The following is a 14,479-nucleotide window of genomic DNA, read 5'->3' on the forward strand; positions in this document are numbered from 1 at the left end:
GAATATGCATGGAGCAGATATGCATGCCTATCACTTCCATTATATGCAAATCTCTCTCATGCATATTCATTAGGGCTAGCCTGAAAACCCAATTGGCCTTGTGGTCCTCCCGGACAGGGTTGGGAACCACTGATCTAATAGACTTGAACAGAGGGGGGCACAGTACCATGTGAAAGAGGGCATACAAGGGTAAATCAAAAAGTAAAGGCAAAATACATTTAACTGCTTTAATAGAAGTAACTGTGAGCGATTGAACATATTACTTTTCCACAGAATCCCCATGCAAGATGACGCATTTGTTGTATTGTTCAACTAGCTTCTGCAGATACGTCAATTGAGTTATTGAGACTGTCTTTCATGGTCAAATTTGTTTTCATTCAGAATTTAATTTATTTCTCTAGTTAAGGTTTACAAAAATAATTTTTTTCATCTCTCCAGTCCAGTGATTCTCAAACCTGTCCTGCGGGTTCCCCAGCCAGTTAGGTCATTGGGATATCCCCAGTGAATTTTCCTATCTTAATATAAAATAAACTATGACATGCACTTATTCTTAATTTTCAAATCATTTAATCATTCATAAAATATTTGAATAAAATTTAATATTACAAACACCAACACTTCACATTACTTCACACATAATATCAACCCTCTCCCCCCCCCCCCCACTCTCATTTTCCCCATACATGAGATCAGTTTACATACAGTGCCTCCTTGATGTGCAAGGATATCCTGAAAATCCAACTTGCTGGAGATCTCCAGGACAGGTTTGGGAACCCTCTTCTCCAGACTGTACCTCTATGTTGTATCATATTATTTAATTTTAAGGAAACATTGGAACTTTGAGTTGTACCCTTTGAATATAGGCTAATTAAGGTTTTCCAATCTTTCTGCTTTCTCTTGGGCTGCTAACCCAGGGGAATTTTCTGGTGTGTATTCCTTAAATTATTCATAATTCTGCTTATGCAGTTAAACAGATTTGGCTATTGCTTTATTCTTGTTTTCCTGCATATCAGCATTTTTGCTTGTTGGTATTTATTTTTTATTTTGGCTTTGCATTAATGAGTGATATTTTAAGGGAGCTCAACCACAGCCTATATCACTTAATTCATTGATGTAATGTCATAGCAGCAACACAGGATAGTAAGTCCATGATCTAGATCTTGGACTGTATGTTAGTTATCTCTGGAGAACACTGGGATATGTCCAGAAATTATTGAAATAACTTATTGTATGACTTAGTGATGTAGTTCTTTTCCAGTCCAGGAACTCATCATGGACCATGGCTCTTCAATAATTCTTGGCAATTTGAGTCTTGTCATCTTCCTACAAAGAAAGGAGAAACATAATTAAAGCAGAAGTTATTTCCTTTTTTTTTTAGTTAGCCTGTTCATCTATACCAGGGGTTCTCAACCCAGTCCTTGAGACACCAAGCCAGTCAGGTTTTCAAGATATTCACAATGCATTTGCCTGGGAAAGACTTTCATGCAGTGGCTCTTTTATATGCATATTTCTCAGGAATATGCATTGTGTATATCCTAAAAAACCTTGACTGGCAGGGTGTGTCCCAAGAGCTGGGTTGAGAGCCCCTGATCTATACATATTTCTGTAGGGAAGCTACATAATTATAAACAAAATATGGGGACATTTTGGGAATTATCCTGCCATTACCCCAGACAACTAAACCAAAATAGTCACCCTTTTTTGTAACGCATGCCATTCTTTATACAACAAGCACCTTAGTTATGTGGTCTGTCACTTCATTGCCCTGGATTATTCCCTCAGGTTGATGAAGTGGAACGCAGAAGAGCATTGTTGATCCAGACATACTATAGGACCAGTAGCTTCCTGCCTTACTATTTTAACTGATGGTTCTGTTGATGGGAAGCTTTTGGTCCTAAGTGATTCCCAATTCTATGTTCGGTTTGTTTTTAATTAGATGGGGGGAAATCTTTTTTTGTTCGCTCTGTGAAAATGAGTGAAAAGAATTAAACAATAACAGTTCACTATTTAGACAGCATGGTCAGCACTTTTTTGGGTTGTGTTCTTTTTTAAACACAAGCCACAGTATTTTAAACACATACCAAATATTCAGCACCATCTGATATCCAGATAAGGCAATGACCTAAGTCAGGGGTAGGAAACTCCGGTCCTCAAGAGCCGTATTCCAGTCGGGTTTTCAGGATTTCCCCAATGAATATGCATGAGATCTATTTGCATGCACTGCTTTCATTGGGGCAATCCTGAAAACCCGACTGGAATACGGCTCTTGAGGACCGGAGTTCCCTACCCCTGACCTAAGTTATCTGGATGCTGGTACTGAATGTTGCCAGTCTCAGGCTAACACCTGGCTTCCCTCTGGACCACCATATGCTGTGGTAGTCTGCAATGATTTTCAGTGGCGGCATCCAGATAATATACACCCTAGACAATTGCCAAAGCTTATCACAAACCACTCTCTATTTGCAGATGTGTGTATGTGACTTGCTGCAGTCATATTGAAGCAATATTTGCTTGATGATCCCATTTGCCCAGAAGCAGCAGCGTTTTTTGTTGTTGTTGTTTTTTTGCTGTGAAACAGGGGATTTCATCCTGTTTAAGATGAGCACCTTTGTTCACTAATGGTCATATTAGCCATATTATTCAACAAACTATTTGTTTAGTAGAGAATTTGTCTTGAATGAGCTCACTTTAGTGTGGTGAACCCAGTTGTACTCACTTGGACACATTTTTAATCCACATACACATGCCTGTGATTAGAGAGTGGTATGTGGTAAGCTTTGGCAATTGTACAGGGTGTATGTTTTGGTGGAAAAGTTTTGCTCCTTCAGTCTCTTTCTATTTTATAGCATTTGCATTATCCAGATAATGCCACTTAATATTCCTGGATGGCTCATTAGGCCCTATCTAGGTAGCGGGTGCTGCTTTGCAGATAGCTGCCTTTGAGTATTAGACCCTAAGCCATAAACTCACACTGTGAAATCAAATATTTTGGCTTTGACTAGATGCCATACAGATCATATGCTCAGTTTGGAAAGCATTACTAATTATATCATTCACAGCATTCTTTCTAAGTCTTAATAAGGGATCTTATGTTCACCTTTTCACTGCTGCATATCCATTCTCCACATTCTCCTTTCTCTATAGGTTCTTGTATTTCGCATTGACTGCACGCACTCTGTTTCTTTCTACATTAATCTTTATTTTCCTTATGGAATGCATGGGCTTTCAGATCATAGTTTCCTTGGTAAGGCTATATCTGCTGTGGGGAGCTCAGGAATTGTAAAGGGCACATTGTGATGAGCAAAACTTACTGGTGATTTATAAACCTCACAGTAAAATATAATTATCAGTTTTAAATAGTATGCTTTAAATGCTTTTAAAGTAGCAGTACTTAATTTTTCTTCAATTATTTCAATTTGCATAGTTTGTGGATCAGTGCCTTCCCCTGATATTCTTAGATATCCTTTTATGTATTCTGTTTCTTAAAAAATAAAATAAAAAAGGTGTGCATCTTTTTATATTCTATCATTTAAAAGAATCCCTTCTCCAAGGTCACTTTTAGGAAACAGCTGATTGTGTTTTTTCATGCTTTGCATGTAACATCACACTTGCATGCAGCTCTGATAATTGGGACACTCCTCCTCCATTTCTTAGCTTGGAGAATGTGCTTACATAGAGAATTTTTTTTCTTTTTACAAAGATTTTCATATGTACATACCGCCTCAACAAAAATGTAGTTGTAAATATTTTTTTCATGTTAAATACTGTTGAATTATGTAATTTATTTAGCTCTTTATACTAATACTACTACTTCAAAAGTCACCAAAACATTTGTGCTGACCAGCATACTTTTGTTAAATGGTGATATATAGAGCAAAAGAAATCTAAGAGGGCATCTAAAACCTTGAGTCATTGCAGTTTAAAAAAAAAAATCAAATTCTCATTAAAATCTGTGCCAGTTAACACTGTTGCTTTATGACTTTGGTCAGTATACCATCTTGAGTAACCACTGCTCTTGAGGATATATTTAAAATATGATTGGCAGTCCAGTGCTGGACTTGAGTTTGTGAAATGCCTTGGTATATTACTGCTTTTGAACATTTTGTAAATTCATTCTTCATGTTTTTGAGGTATGGGTCGTGAAGTTGAAAATCTGATTTTGGAGAATACGCAGCTGCTAGAGACCAAGTAAGTGCTATAAAAATGCTGCCAAGTCCACTTTGAAAGGGAAGGTTAAGGGTTATCCACCCTCACTTAAAGAATCAAAGTAGGGTATAACAGGAATAAGATGTAATATGTAGGAGATTTTCATAAATTGTATTCTCGGTTATAAAAGGAGAAATTGAAAGAAGTGGTTTCATGTTTTCCCATTTACTAAATTAAAATGTACAGGTAGTCCCCCTATTTATGTCGGATTCATACTTATGAACGGGGGTCCTGTTCTACCTTCGGTGTCCCAACATGCCCCTCTCTTTCCTTCCATATCCCTCCCTCCCCCCATTCTGTACCTCAAGTACATGCCTCCCTCCAGCAGGTGTTTACCTTCTGGCCAGCTCCCTCCTCCTTCCAGCCACAGTCGTTTCTCTGCACAAAGCCGTGGGCAGCGGCTCCTACATGCGTTCCACATCTGAGCCAGAAGCCTTCCTTAGCATCCTCCGCCGTCAGAGAGAAGGCTTCTGGCTTAGCCGTGGGACATATGTAGGAGCCACTGCCCGTGGTTTTGTGCAGAGAAACAATTGGGGCAGGGAGGATGGAGCTGGCCAGAAGTTAAACACACGCCGCAGGGAAGCACAGAATGGAGGGAGGGATAAAAAGGGGCGCGTTGGGACTTGGAAGTGAGGGAGAGGAGCAAGTTGGGATGAGGGAGCACAAACTTTGGACAAATGATGGAAGGAAGGAGGGAGGGGGCATGAACTTGGGACACTGAATAGAGGGAGGGAGGGGAGCATGAGACTTAGGATTGAAGAATGGAGGGAGTTAAGGAAAGAGATGGTGAGGGATGGAATAGAAAGGGAGAATTGGGTTTGTGAGTGAGAAGGAAAAAGATAGTGCACTTAGGGAGATGAAGAAAGAGGCGAATTGGGCGGGAAAGAGAATTATTGGACATGGTGGTGGGAGATGAGTGAGGTAGAGTTGCATGGAGAAGAGAGAGATGAGAGGGAGTAATATTGGATGTGGTAGTGGAGAAGGAACAGTGGGGATGGATGGATGGAAAGGGAATGTGAGAGGGGCCTCAATGAGGTGGAGAAGGTGGGAAGAATGCTAGGATCTGAATTACATACAAATTCAACTTAAGAACAGTTTAAAAAACGGAACCTGTTCTTAACCCGGTGACTGCCTATATACCTTTGGTCAGTTTGTGTGGGGTAGTATTTTTAGATATAGTTATTTTTAATATCTGTAAAGAAATTTGTGGTGTTGTCTAATTTGTGTTATTGTCTAAAGACAACATATTTATCTTTCTGAATTTGGAAGCAGTGCTTATAATGATGTAAAACTGAATAGTATGAATAAAATCAGAGGTGGTATCAGTTTCTATCAGAGGTTTCCAGTGGTCTTCACAGTTTAGCTTAGTGTTCATACACATGCATAGTTTTAATATATATATATATATATATTTTATTTTTTTTTATTTTTTTTTGCAAAGAAATGCCTTGAATGTGGTCAAGAATGACTTGATAGCAAAAGTGGATGAACTGACATGCGAGAAGGATGTCCTACAGGGGGAGCTGGAGGCAGTGCAACAAGCGAAGCAGAAATTAGAAGAGAAAAACAAAGAATTGGAAGATGAACTTAGAAAGTGAGTCACTTAATATTGTCATGATTAACAGACCATCAGATTAGATGTGCTCAGAAAGGTAAAACACTGAATATGTGAAATTCTCTATCTTTTTACATCCAACGTAAAACTATATGCAGTTTTGTAAATTGGCAAAATCTTGTTTGTTTTGAAAGTACTTTTTATACCACTTAGCTGATGAGTTTGTCAAAGATGTGTATTGTATTCTGCCCTAACAAAAGTCAATTGACTACTTATCTGTAAGCTGTCTAGAACTATGGTAGAGATGGTATATGAAAGTCTGTATTGTGTTTTATTATATTACTCTTCCTTTCTCGTGTTCTCTATTTGGAGCGCATGCTTTTTATTAACTTTATATTTTAAATAGAAATCCGATTCTACTCATGTAACAGGTTAGAAAACTGTGCGGTTTGCACTGAATCTTTATTTATTTTTCATATTATTATTTATTGGGATTTATTAAACACCTTTGCATAAAGAGATTCACCCAAATAAGTTTATGTGAAATCTGTTTTTATTAAGCAACAACCAGATCACAAGTAAACAGCAGGGCAAAAACATTTCAAATATAGAAAACAGAGCTCCCTACCCCCAAGAGGACTGGACTCTGATGTCCTCTCAGTTTACAAAGTATCCCAACCTCCCCATACCCCCCCTACCTCCCCCCCAAAACCCCGCCCAGCACCCCACTCCCCCCAACCCCACACCCCCAAATCAGACAGGCGGGATAGAATACGCAGGTAGTCTATTCAAGATACGACTACGCACCCGGGAAGGCAAACTGTCCAAATAAGGAGTCCAAACGCGAACAAAGTCTCTGCTCCGGCGGCGGGAGGAAGAAGCCAGAAAGGCCTCCCATCCAAGAAGGGCATGTAATTTATTCCGCCAGTACCAGAAGGAAGGAGGAACCTCCGCCAGCCAGAAATTCAAGATACATTTTTTCCCCAAAATATAACATTTGCTCAAAAACAATTTCTCCGCAGATGTGTACACAGAAAACAAGGAAAAATGAGCGAATAACATATGATATACAGAAACAGGAACAGAAACTCGCAAGAGACCCTGAAGAAAGGAAGCCAGGGCCCCCCAAAAGCTCTGAACACTCTCACAACCCCAAAGACCATGAAAATAAGAATTCACCTCCGTATGGCAGTGAGACACCAAACCAAGTACCGCACCCCAATTGGTGCCACTTCCAGAAAGCAGGCACGCCCACTGCAGGTCCCTCACTGATCCCTTCAGCCCCCATAACCACCCCGAAACTAACAGACCATGGGCTTCCACCGAAGAAGAGCCAGAGTAGAAAAACCCCCTGACAAAGAATACCGCAACCAGCACCCGAACCATCCAACAAGCAAACAGAACCCCCAACAACCCCCCCTCCAGACAAGCAGCCATACTCACATCATCCACACCTCCATAGCCGACCCAGACCCTCCGTCACACAAAAGAACATACCAAATAAACTCCTTAGACAGACCCCCCACAATCCAAACCACTTCCACTCCACCCCCCCCCCCACAGCTGCCCCAGGACACAAAGCACACAGACCCCCCCCCACACACACACACACACACACAGCAAAGATGAACAGACTCAAAGTGCAGGAAACCCAACACATGAAATAAAAGAAAAATAAAAAAAAATGTTCATGACGTGGAGCGAAATCAGCAGAAGCCCCCCACATCCCAGGGGGAAGGTCCTCGAAGGAGTCTCCGCAGCTCTCTCGAAATCTAGATCCTCAGCATCCAGCTCCCAACGGGGACAGCTCCACCACAGAAGCCCAGCCGCAGATCACGGCGCCACCTCTGGGAACTTCTCCTCCACAAACTGCCGGGCCGCCTCTGGAGTGTCAAAATGGTGCGGCCTGCCGGAGTGCAACACCCGCAACCGAGCAGGGTATTGAAGAGAGAAAGGAATACTGCGCCGGACAAGACTGGAACACAGAGGAGAAAACTTGCGCCGAGCCTGCGAAACCTCCACTGAGTAGTCCTGGAAACAGAGGACCGGTTTGTTGTTATAGAGCAGCTTCTTCCCCTGTCGTAGGGCCCGGAGAACCGCAATCTTATGGCGATAGTTGAGCAGGCGGCAGATAACCACCCGCGGGCGCTCCGCTCCATCTCGCCGGGATCCCAAACGATGCGCCCGCTCGATATAGATGGGACCCAATTGCTGCGGAAGGGCCAAAGACTCCAGCAGCCATTTCTCCAGAAAGTCCCCCAGATCCGCGTCCCCTAGAGACTCAGGCAAGCCCACGAACCTCAAATTATTTCGGCGGGACCGGTTCTCAAGATCCTCCACCTTGGCCCGGAGCGCTGCCAGAGAAGTAGACTGGCCCTCCTGTTCCTGTGAGATCCTCTGCACCGCGTCCTCAGTGGAACTGACTCTCTGCTGGGTCTCCCGAACCTCCGAAGTCAGGGCTGCAAATCTCTGGTCCAGCGTGTCCAGCTTATCCAAAATACGCTGGAGTTTAGCTCCCAGTGTGCCCTCCAGCGCGGCCTGCACCTCGGCAGTGACCTCCGCAACCCATAAAGAGCTGGGGGTCTCGGGTGCCGCCGGCGATGTAGGTGCCACGTGCGCCGCCATCTTGAGCTCGGGCTGCTTTCGGCGCTCATGGTCCATCTTACCCGGACGCGCGGCCATCCCCCGTACAGCCGCGAGATCGCTACCGAGACGCCCGACCACACTCCCCTGCACGCCAACACCGGAAGCTGAGGTTTTCAAAGCCGATTATCGATTTTTCTGCAGCGGGCGCACCGGATCCACGAGCCCGTCCTGCTCACAGCCCCATGCTTCCGCCGGAAGTCCTCATGAAGGCCCAAATAAGTTTATAATACATTGGATAGTAATTGGGTACTCTTAGGTATTTTCCCTATCTGTCCCGGCAGTCACATGGGACAGGCTGGGATTGAACTCGCAGCTTTAAGGTGCTGATTCAGCAGCTCTAATCGCTAGGCCACTCCTGTCCTCCTTGGACAAGCAGGATAAGGAAGGTAGCCACATATAGATGACATCACAGGACGGTGCCAGCTTAGATTTGCTTTTCTAGAACTCAGAAAAGTCTGGGAGACTTTCTGAGCATGTTCTAATATGTTCCTACCTAGAGCCACATTGCCAGACTTTTTTTATTCAGAGGCTTCACATAAAAAGCTGCACATGTTGGACTGCAAGTGAGCACATACAGCACCATTGCACAAAACTTTTCAGCATTCCTCCTCTTTGACCCAACCAGGATGCACCTATTACAAAGAGGACAGGGTCCCTATGGTTTTTGCTTGTATTAATTTCTGTTACAAAAATGCTCACAGGGACCTCTGGTAGAGTTTTCTACCTATCAGCTAATGGGTAATATCTACATCCTCTTACACAAGTTGCCACTAGATAGATTTGTAGAGCAGCCATAAGAACATAAGAATAGCCTTATTGGGTCAGACCAATGGTCCATGTAGCCCATGTATCCTGTAGCCCAGTATCCTGGTCAATCCAGGTCACAAGTACCTGGCAAAAACCCAAATAATAGCAACATTCTAGAACCCCAAAGAATATCAAGATTCCGGAACTCGAAACAGAAGCAACATTCAATGCGGAATCCCCAAAGAACAGCAACATTCCATGCTACCAATCCCAGGTCAAGCAGTGGCTTCCCCTATGTCTGTCTCAATAGCAGACTATGTGAACTCTTTCTCCACATGGTCCTCTGTCCATGCTTTCACTATTTCTTGGACCTGTAGTACATCTGGATAGTAGCTTTGGCAAAACTTAAGTTAACTCACCAAAACAAAGCATGAATCAAACTTGATATTTCTACAAATTAACTTAATGTGACAAATTGATTCCAGTGCAGAGTAAACATCACACCTATGGACTAGTAAAAGAATAAAATTACTTTTGGTCAAAATTTCTCATCTTTACAAGTATAATTTTGTCAAGGAAAGAATGGTGGATGCAGTGGTGGAGACAAAAATAACTGTGTTCAAGAACACCAGGCTTAAGCATGGAGAAGCCCCAGTTGTGAAATAAGTGAACAGGCACAGATTAACTGGGAGTATGGCACTGCACTAGGCTGCAATGAAAAGCCAACATACAATAAGTGTTGAGAATATAAATGAGAAAGTAGAAACATAGAACATGATGGCAGAAAAGGGCCACGGCCCATCTAGTCTGCTCACACTAATGGCCCACCCCCTAACTAACTCCATGAAGAGATCCCACATGCCAATCCCATCTTTTCTTAAAATCTTGAGGCCAGCAGCGTGCCAGATTTTAAGAAAAGATGGGATTGGCATGTGGGATCTCTTCATGGAGGTAGTTAGGGGGTGGGCCATTATTAGTGTGGGCAGACTAGATGGGCCGTGGCCCTTTTCTGCCATCATGTTCTATGTTTCTACTTTCTCATTTATATTCTCAACACTTATTGTATGTTGGCTTTTCATTGCAGCCTAGTGCAGTGCCATACTCCCAGTTAATCTGTGCCTGTTCACTTATTTCACAACTGGGGCTTCTCCATGCTTAAGCCTGGTGTTCTTGAACACAGTTATTTTTGTCTCCACCACTGCATCCACCATTCTTTCCTTGACAAAATTATACTTGCTATACAGATTATAAGATGCTTATTTTCTTACCTCAAAAGCTATGTCATGTCACCTTTGGATACCTTATCATACTTGCTTATTAATCGTATTTTCCATCTTTAAGAGTTCGAGCAGAAGCAGAAGAAGCAAAACAGAGAGCGAAAGAAGAGGATGATGTAAGTAAAGATCTCTTTTGTTATATCGGTAGTGTTTAAAACAATTGTGTTGCATGCCATTGCTTGCTACTCACATAAGCTCTTCAGCTTGGAGAAGCGATGATGGCTCAGGTGTGATATGATAGAGGTCTATAAAATACTGAGTGGAGTGGAAAGGGTAGATGTGAAACGCTTGTTCACTCTTTCCAAAAATACTAGGACTAGGGGTCATGTGATGAAGCTACTAAGTAGTAGATTTAAAACAAACAGGAGAAAATTAAACTAAACTAAACCTTAGGTTTGTATACCGCATCCTCTCCACAATCGTAGAGCTCGGCATGATTTACAGGAGTTGGGAGAGAAAGGAACTCCAATGAAGGTTAAAGGATAAAGTAAGAAGAATATTTAGAGGACTTAGTATGCCAGAGATGGAGTAAGTATTACATTTTTGAGAATAGCCAGGTTTTCAGATGTTTGCAGAAGAGTTGGAGAGCGCACAGGTTCCGAAGAGGGGAGGTAAGGTTGTTCCAGAGCTCAGTGATTCTGAAGGGGAGGGAGGTCCCTAGTTTTCCTGCATGTAATTAAAATCTGGAATTCGTTGCTGGAGAATTTGGTGAAATCAGGTAAAGCTTGGCAGGGTTTTAAAAAGGCTTGGATAATTTTCTGAAAGAGAAGTCCATAGGCCATTATTGAGATGGCTCTTGGAAATCCACTGCTTATATCTAGTATAAGCAGCGTAAAATATGTTTTACTACTTGGGATCTAGCTAGGTACTTGGGATTTGGGTTGGCCACTGTTGGAAACAGTATGGTGATTCTTATGTACTTATCGGAAGAATACTTGGGGCTCCATCTTCAAAAGTTTTGCATATTTATATAGAATCTTCCTTTCTCTATTTTAAGTGCCATTAAATTACCACAGTCGGATTAATCCAGTCCTTACCAAAATGTCTCTGTTGCTTATTGTGATGGCCCACTTATGTTGCAGAGGGCACTCTTGCTGATCCTGAAAGAGAAAAAACAAGAGGGGTTTTTTTCCCTTCTCGAATACAGAAAGAACTAAAATGAATTAAATAGGTTTTGTTGTGTCTTTCATTTTAATTCCTCTTTTCTGTATCAGTAAACATGGGGCTCCTTTTACTTAAGGTGCGCTAGCGTTTTTAGTGCACGCACAAAATTACCGCGTGCTAAACTGCACGATACGCTTCTAGAATAACGCCAGCTCAATGCTGGCGTTAAGGTCTAGTGCGCAGGGCAATTTACATAGAAACATAGAAATAGACGGCAGATAAGGGCCACGGCCCATCTAGTCTGCCCACCCCAATGACCCTCCCCGACCTTTCTCTCTGAATAGATCCCACGTGTCTATCCCATTTGGCCTTAAAATCAGGCACCTGCTGGCCTCAATCACCTGAATTGGAAGACTATTCCACGATCAACCACCCTTTCAGTGAAAAAGAATTTCCTGGTGTCCCCGTGCGCTATTCCGCACATTAAGGCCCTAATGCACCTTTGTAAAAGGAGCCCATGGTCTTTACTTTTTCTGTTGAAGAGTGAAGTGCCAGTGAGATCGCTGATCTTGAAAACAACTCTTGCCTCACTTTTTTTTTTAAACAAGTTGCTAGAATCATGGGCGTGAAAACCATCTCTTCTTGGTCTGGTTTGAGAAACTAGAAGGTCATGGTCTAGTCATTAAGTTATCCCAGGACAAGCAGGCAGCATATTCTTGACTGATGGGTGACGGCACCGACGGAGCCCCGGTACGGACAATTTTAGAGTGATTGCACTCTAAGAACTTTTAGAAAGTTCTAGCTCGGCCGCACCGCGCATGCGCGAGTGCCTTCCCGCCCGACAGAGGCGCGCGGTCCCTCAGTTTCTTAGTTTCCGCGGAGCTAAGAAGACGCGTTTTCAACGGCTGTTGAAATTTTTTTCATAACTTGCCTTCCCGCTCGCGTAAACGTTTTGGCTTAATTTGCCTTTTTTCTTTCTTTCAATTTTGTTAAAAAAAAAAAAAAACACATTTTTTTTTTCTTCAGTTTCGGTTTTCCCCGGCGGGGCCTTCTGCCACCATCGAAGCCTCGGCCTTCGATTTGGCGGAAGCCGTTTTTACTTTCATGCCCCCTCAACCGGGTTTTAAAAAGTGCCAGCGGTGTGCTAGGCCTATATCTCTCACGGACCCACACAACTGGTGTTTACAGTGTTTGGGTCCTGAGCATCAGGCCTCTACTTGCACCCGCTGTGCTACTTTAAAAAAACGGACATTAAAAAATCGCCAAATTCAACAGCGATTGTTGTTCGGTGCCGAGATGTCCGACCCCGTTCCTTCGACTCCGGCTTCGGCACCGATTCAGTCGGCACCCTCGTCTTCGACGCCGCATGATTCCACACCGGCATCTCAACAGTCAGGTAAGCCGGCTAAGAAGCCTTCCCCGCTGGAACGTCTTCCGGCCTCGAGTGCAGTGAGTCCAATCCTGCCGCCTGTAAGACGCCAGCGGAAGCGCTCCGCCCCTATAGAGGTGAGTCCCTCGACATCGGGCTCCTCATCTCCGGGGCGTCGAGCGGCACCGCAGGTACCGCAGAAGAAAAAAGCGGTACCGGTGCCATCCCTCGATGACCGCATTACGGCCATCCTTCAGGTGCAGCTTAAGGAGCAATTAGAACGACTCCTTCCTGCTATCATGACACCGAACCTTCCGGTGCCAGTCCGCACCGAGCCATCGGTACCGGTGGTGGAACAACCCGTATCGATACCGATTGTGGAACCCGTGTTACCCGCTTCCACTGTCTCGGTACCGCTTCACCTAACCTCATCGGTATCGATGCCAGTCCTTGCACCGGAGCCGAGAGCTCACCATCAGTCGGTGCAGACTTCGGCACCGGTGCGACCGATAACTTCTCCTGACTCGGTATCGATGAGGTCGGGTAAGTCGGTGCGCAAAACCCGACACATGCAAACGTCGACACCTGAGTCTCGGGACCATTCTTCCCATGTCAGAGACCCTGATCTGTGGGGAGACTCAGAGGAACCCTTTCTTTCTGAAGGCGAATGTTCCTCAGAGGAGGAGGATTCGGCTGTCCCTGACCCATCCTCCAAACAGGCCACTTCCTCTTTCTCCAGTTTTTTGAAAGAGATGTGCGAGTCCTTGTCCATTCCTTTGGAGGCTGAATCCAAAAAGTCTAAAGCTTTTTTGGATGCCCTTGATTTTGATCAGCCTCCAAAGGAATTTTTGAAACTTCCCCTTCATGACATCTTGAGGGAAACTTTCTATAAGAATTTAGAGACTCCTTTAACTGTCCCAGGGGCCCCACGTAAACTGGATTCTCTATATAAGGTAATTCCCATTCCTGGGTTCGACAAACCTCAACTTCCACATGAATCCTTATTTGTCGAATCCACCCTTAAAAAGACTTCAGGAGCCAGTGTATATGCTTCTGTCCCTCCTGGCAGAGAAGGAAGGGCCATGGATAAATTTGGTAAGAGGCTCTACCAAAATGCTATGTTGGCAAATAGGGCTGGTAATTATGCTTTTCATTTTTCTTTTTATTTAAAGCATCTCCTTACCACCATGGCTTCTTTCGAAAAATATCTTCCTTCACGAAAGCATCCCGCTTTTCACACATGCTTGTCGTCTCTTCTCCAATTACGTAAGTTTATGGTTAGATCCATATATGACACCTTTGAACTAACATCCAGAGCGACAGCAATGTCAGTAGCTATGCGTCGTTTGGCCTGGCTTCGGGTATCCGAGCTTGATGTTAACCATCAAGATCGGTTAGCCAACGCCCCATGCCTAGGGGATGAGCTCTTTGGGGATTCCATGGACTCAACCACACAAAAGCTCTCTGCTCATGAGACGCGCTGGGATACCCTGCTTAAGAATAAAAAGAAGCCTCCTCCGCCAAAACCATATAGGCAGCAATCGGCCTATCAACGCCGCTTCACAGCTCGTCCAT

The 14,479-nt window shown here is 43.7% G+C and overlaps 1 protein-coding gene across 9 annotated transcripts in view; it reads left to right on the plus strand.

Moving 5' to 3' along the window:
* The window catches only part of SPAG9 (sperm associated antigen 9), a 163,046-nt gene that overhangs the window by 72,562 nt on the left and 76,005 nt on the right, over nucleotides 1–14,479 (plus strand). For all 9 annotated transcript variants that reach the window (XM_033960498.1, XM_033960501.1, XM_033960499.1 and 6 more), the window contains 3 exons: nucleotides 4,131–4,188; nucleotides 5,648–5,800; nucleotides 10,496–10,547. In XM_033960498.1, the coding sequence (XP_033816389.1) occupies nucleotides 4,131–4,188; nucleotides 5,648–5,800; nucleotides 10,496–10,547 (263 nt within the window). The remainder of the gene's footprint in view (nucleotides 1–4,130; nucleotides 4,189–5,647; nucleotides 5,801–10,495; nucleotides 10,548–14,479) is intronic.

This window comes from Geotrypetes seraphini, chromosome 10, assembly GCF_902459505.1.
Source record: "Geotrypetes seraphini chromosome 10, aGeoSer1.1, whole genome shotgun sequence".
In the NCBI taxonomy this organism is placed as follows: domain Eukaryota; kingdom Metazoa; phylum Chordata; class Amphibia; order Gymnophiona; family Dermophiidae; genus Geotrypetes; species Geotrypetes seraphini.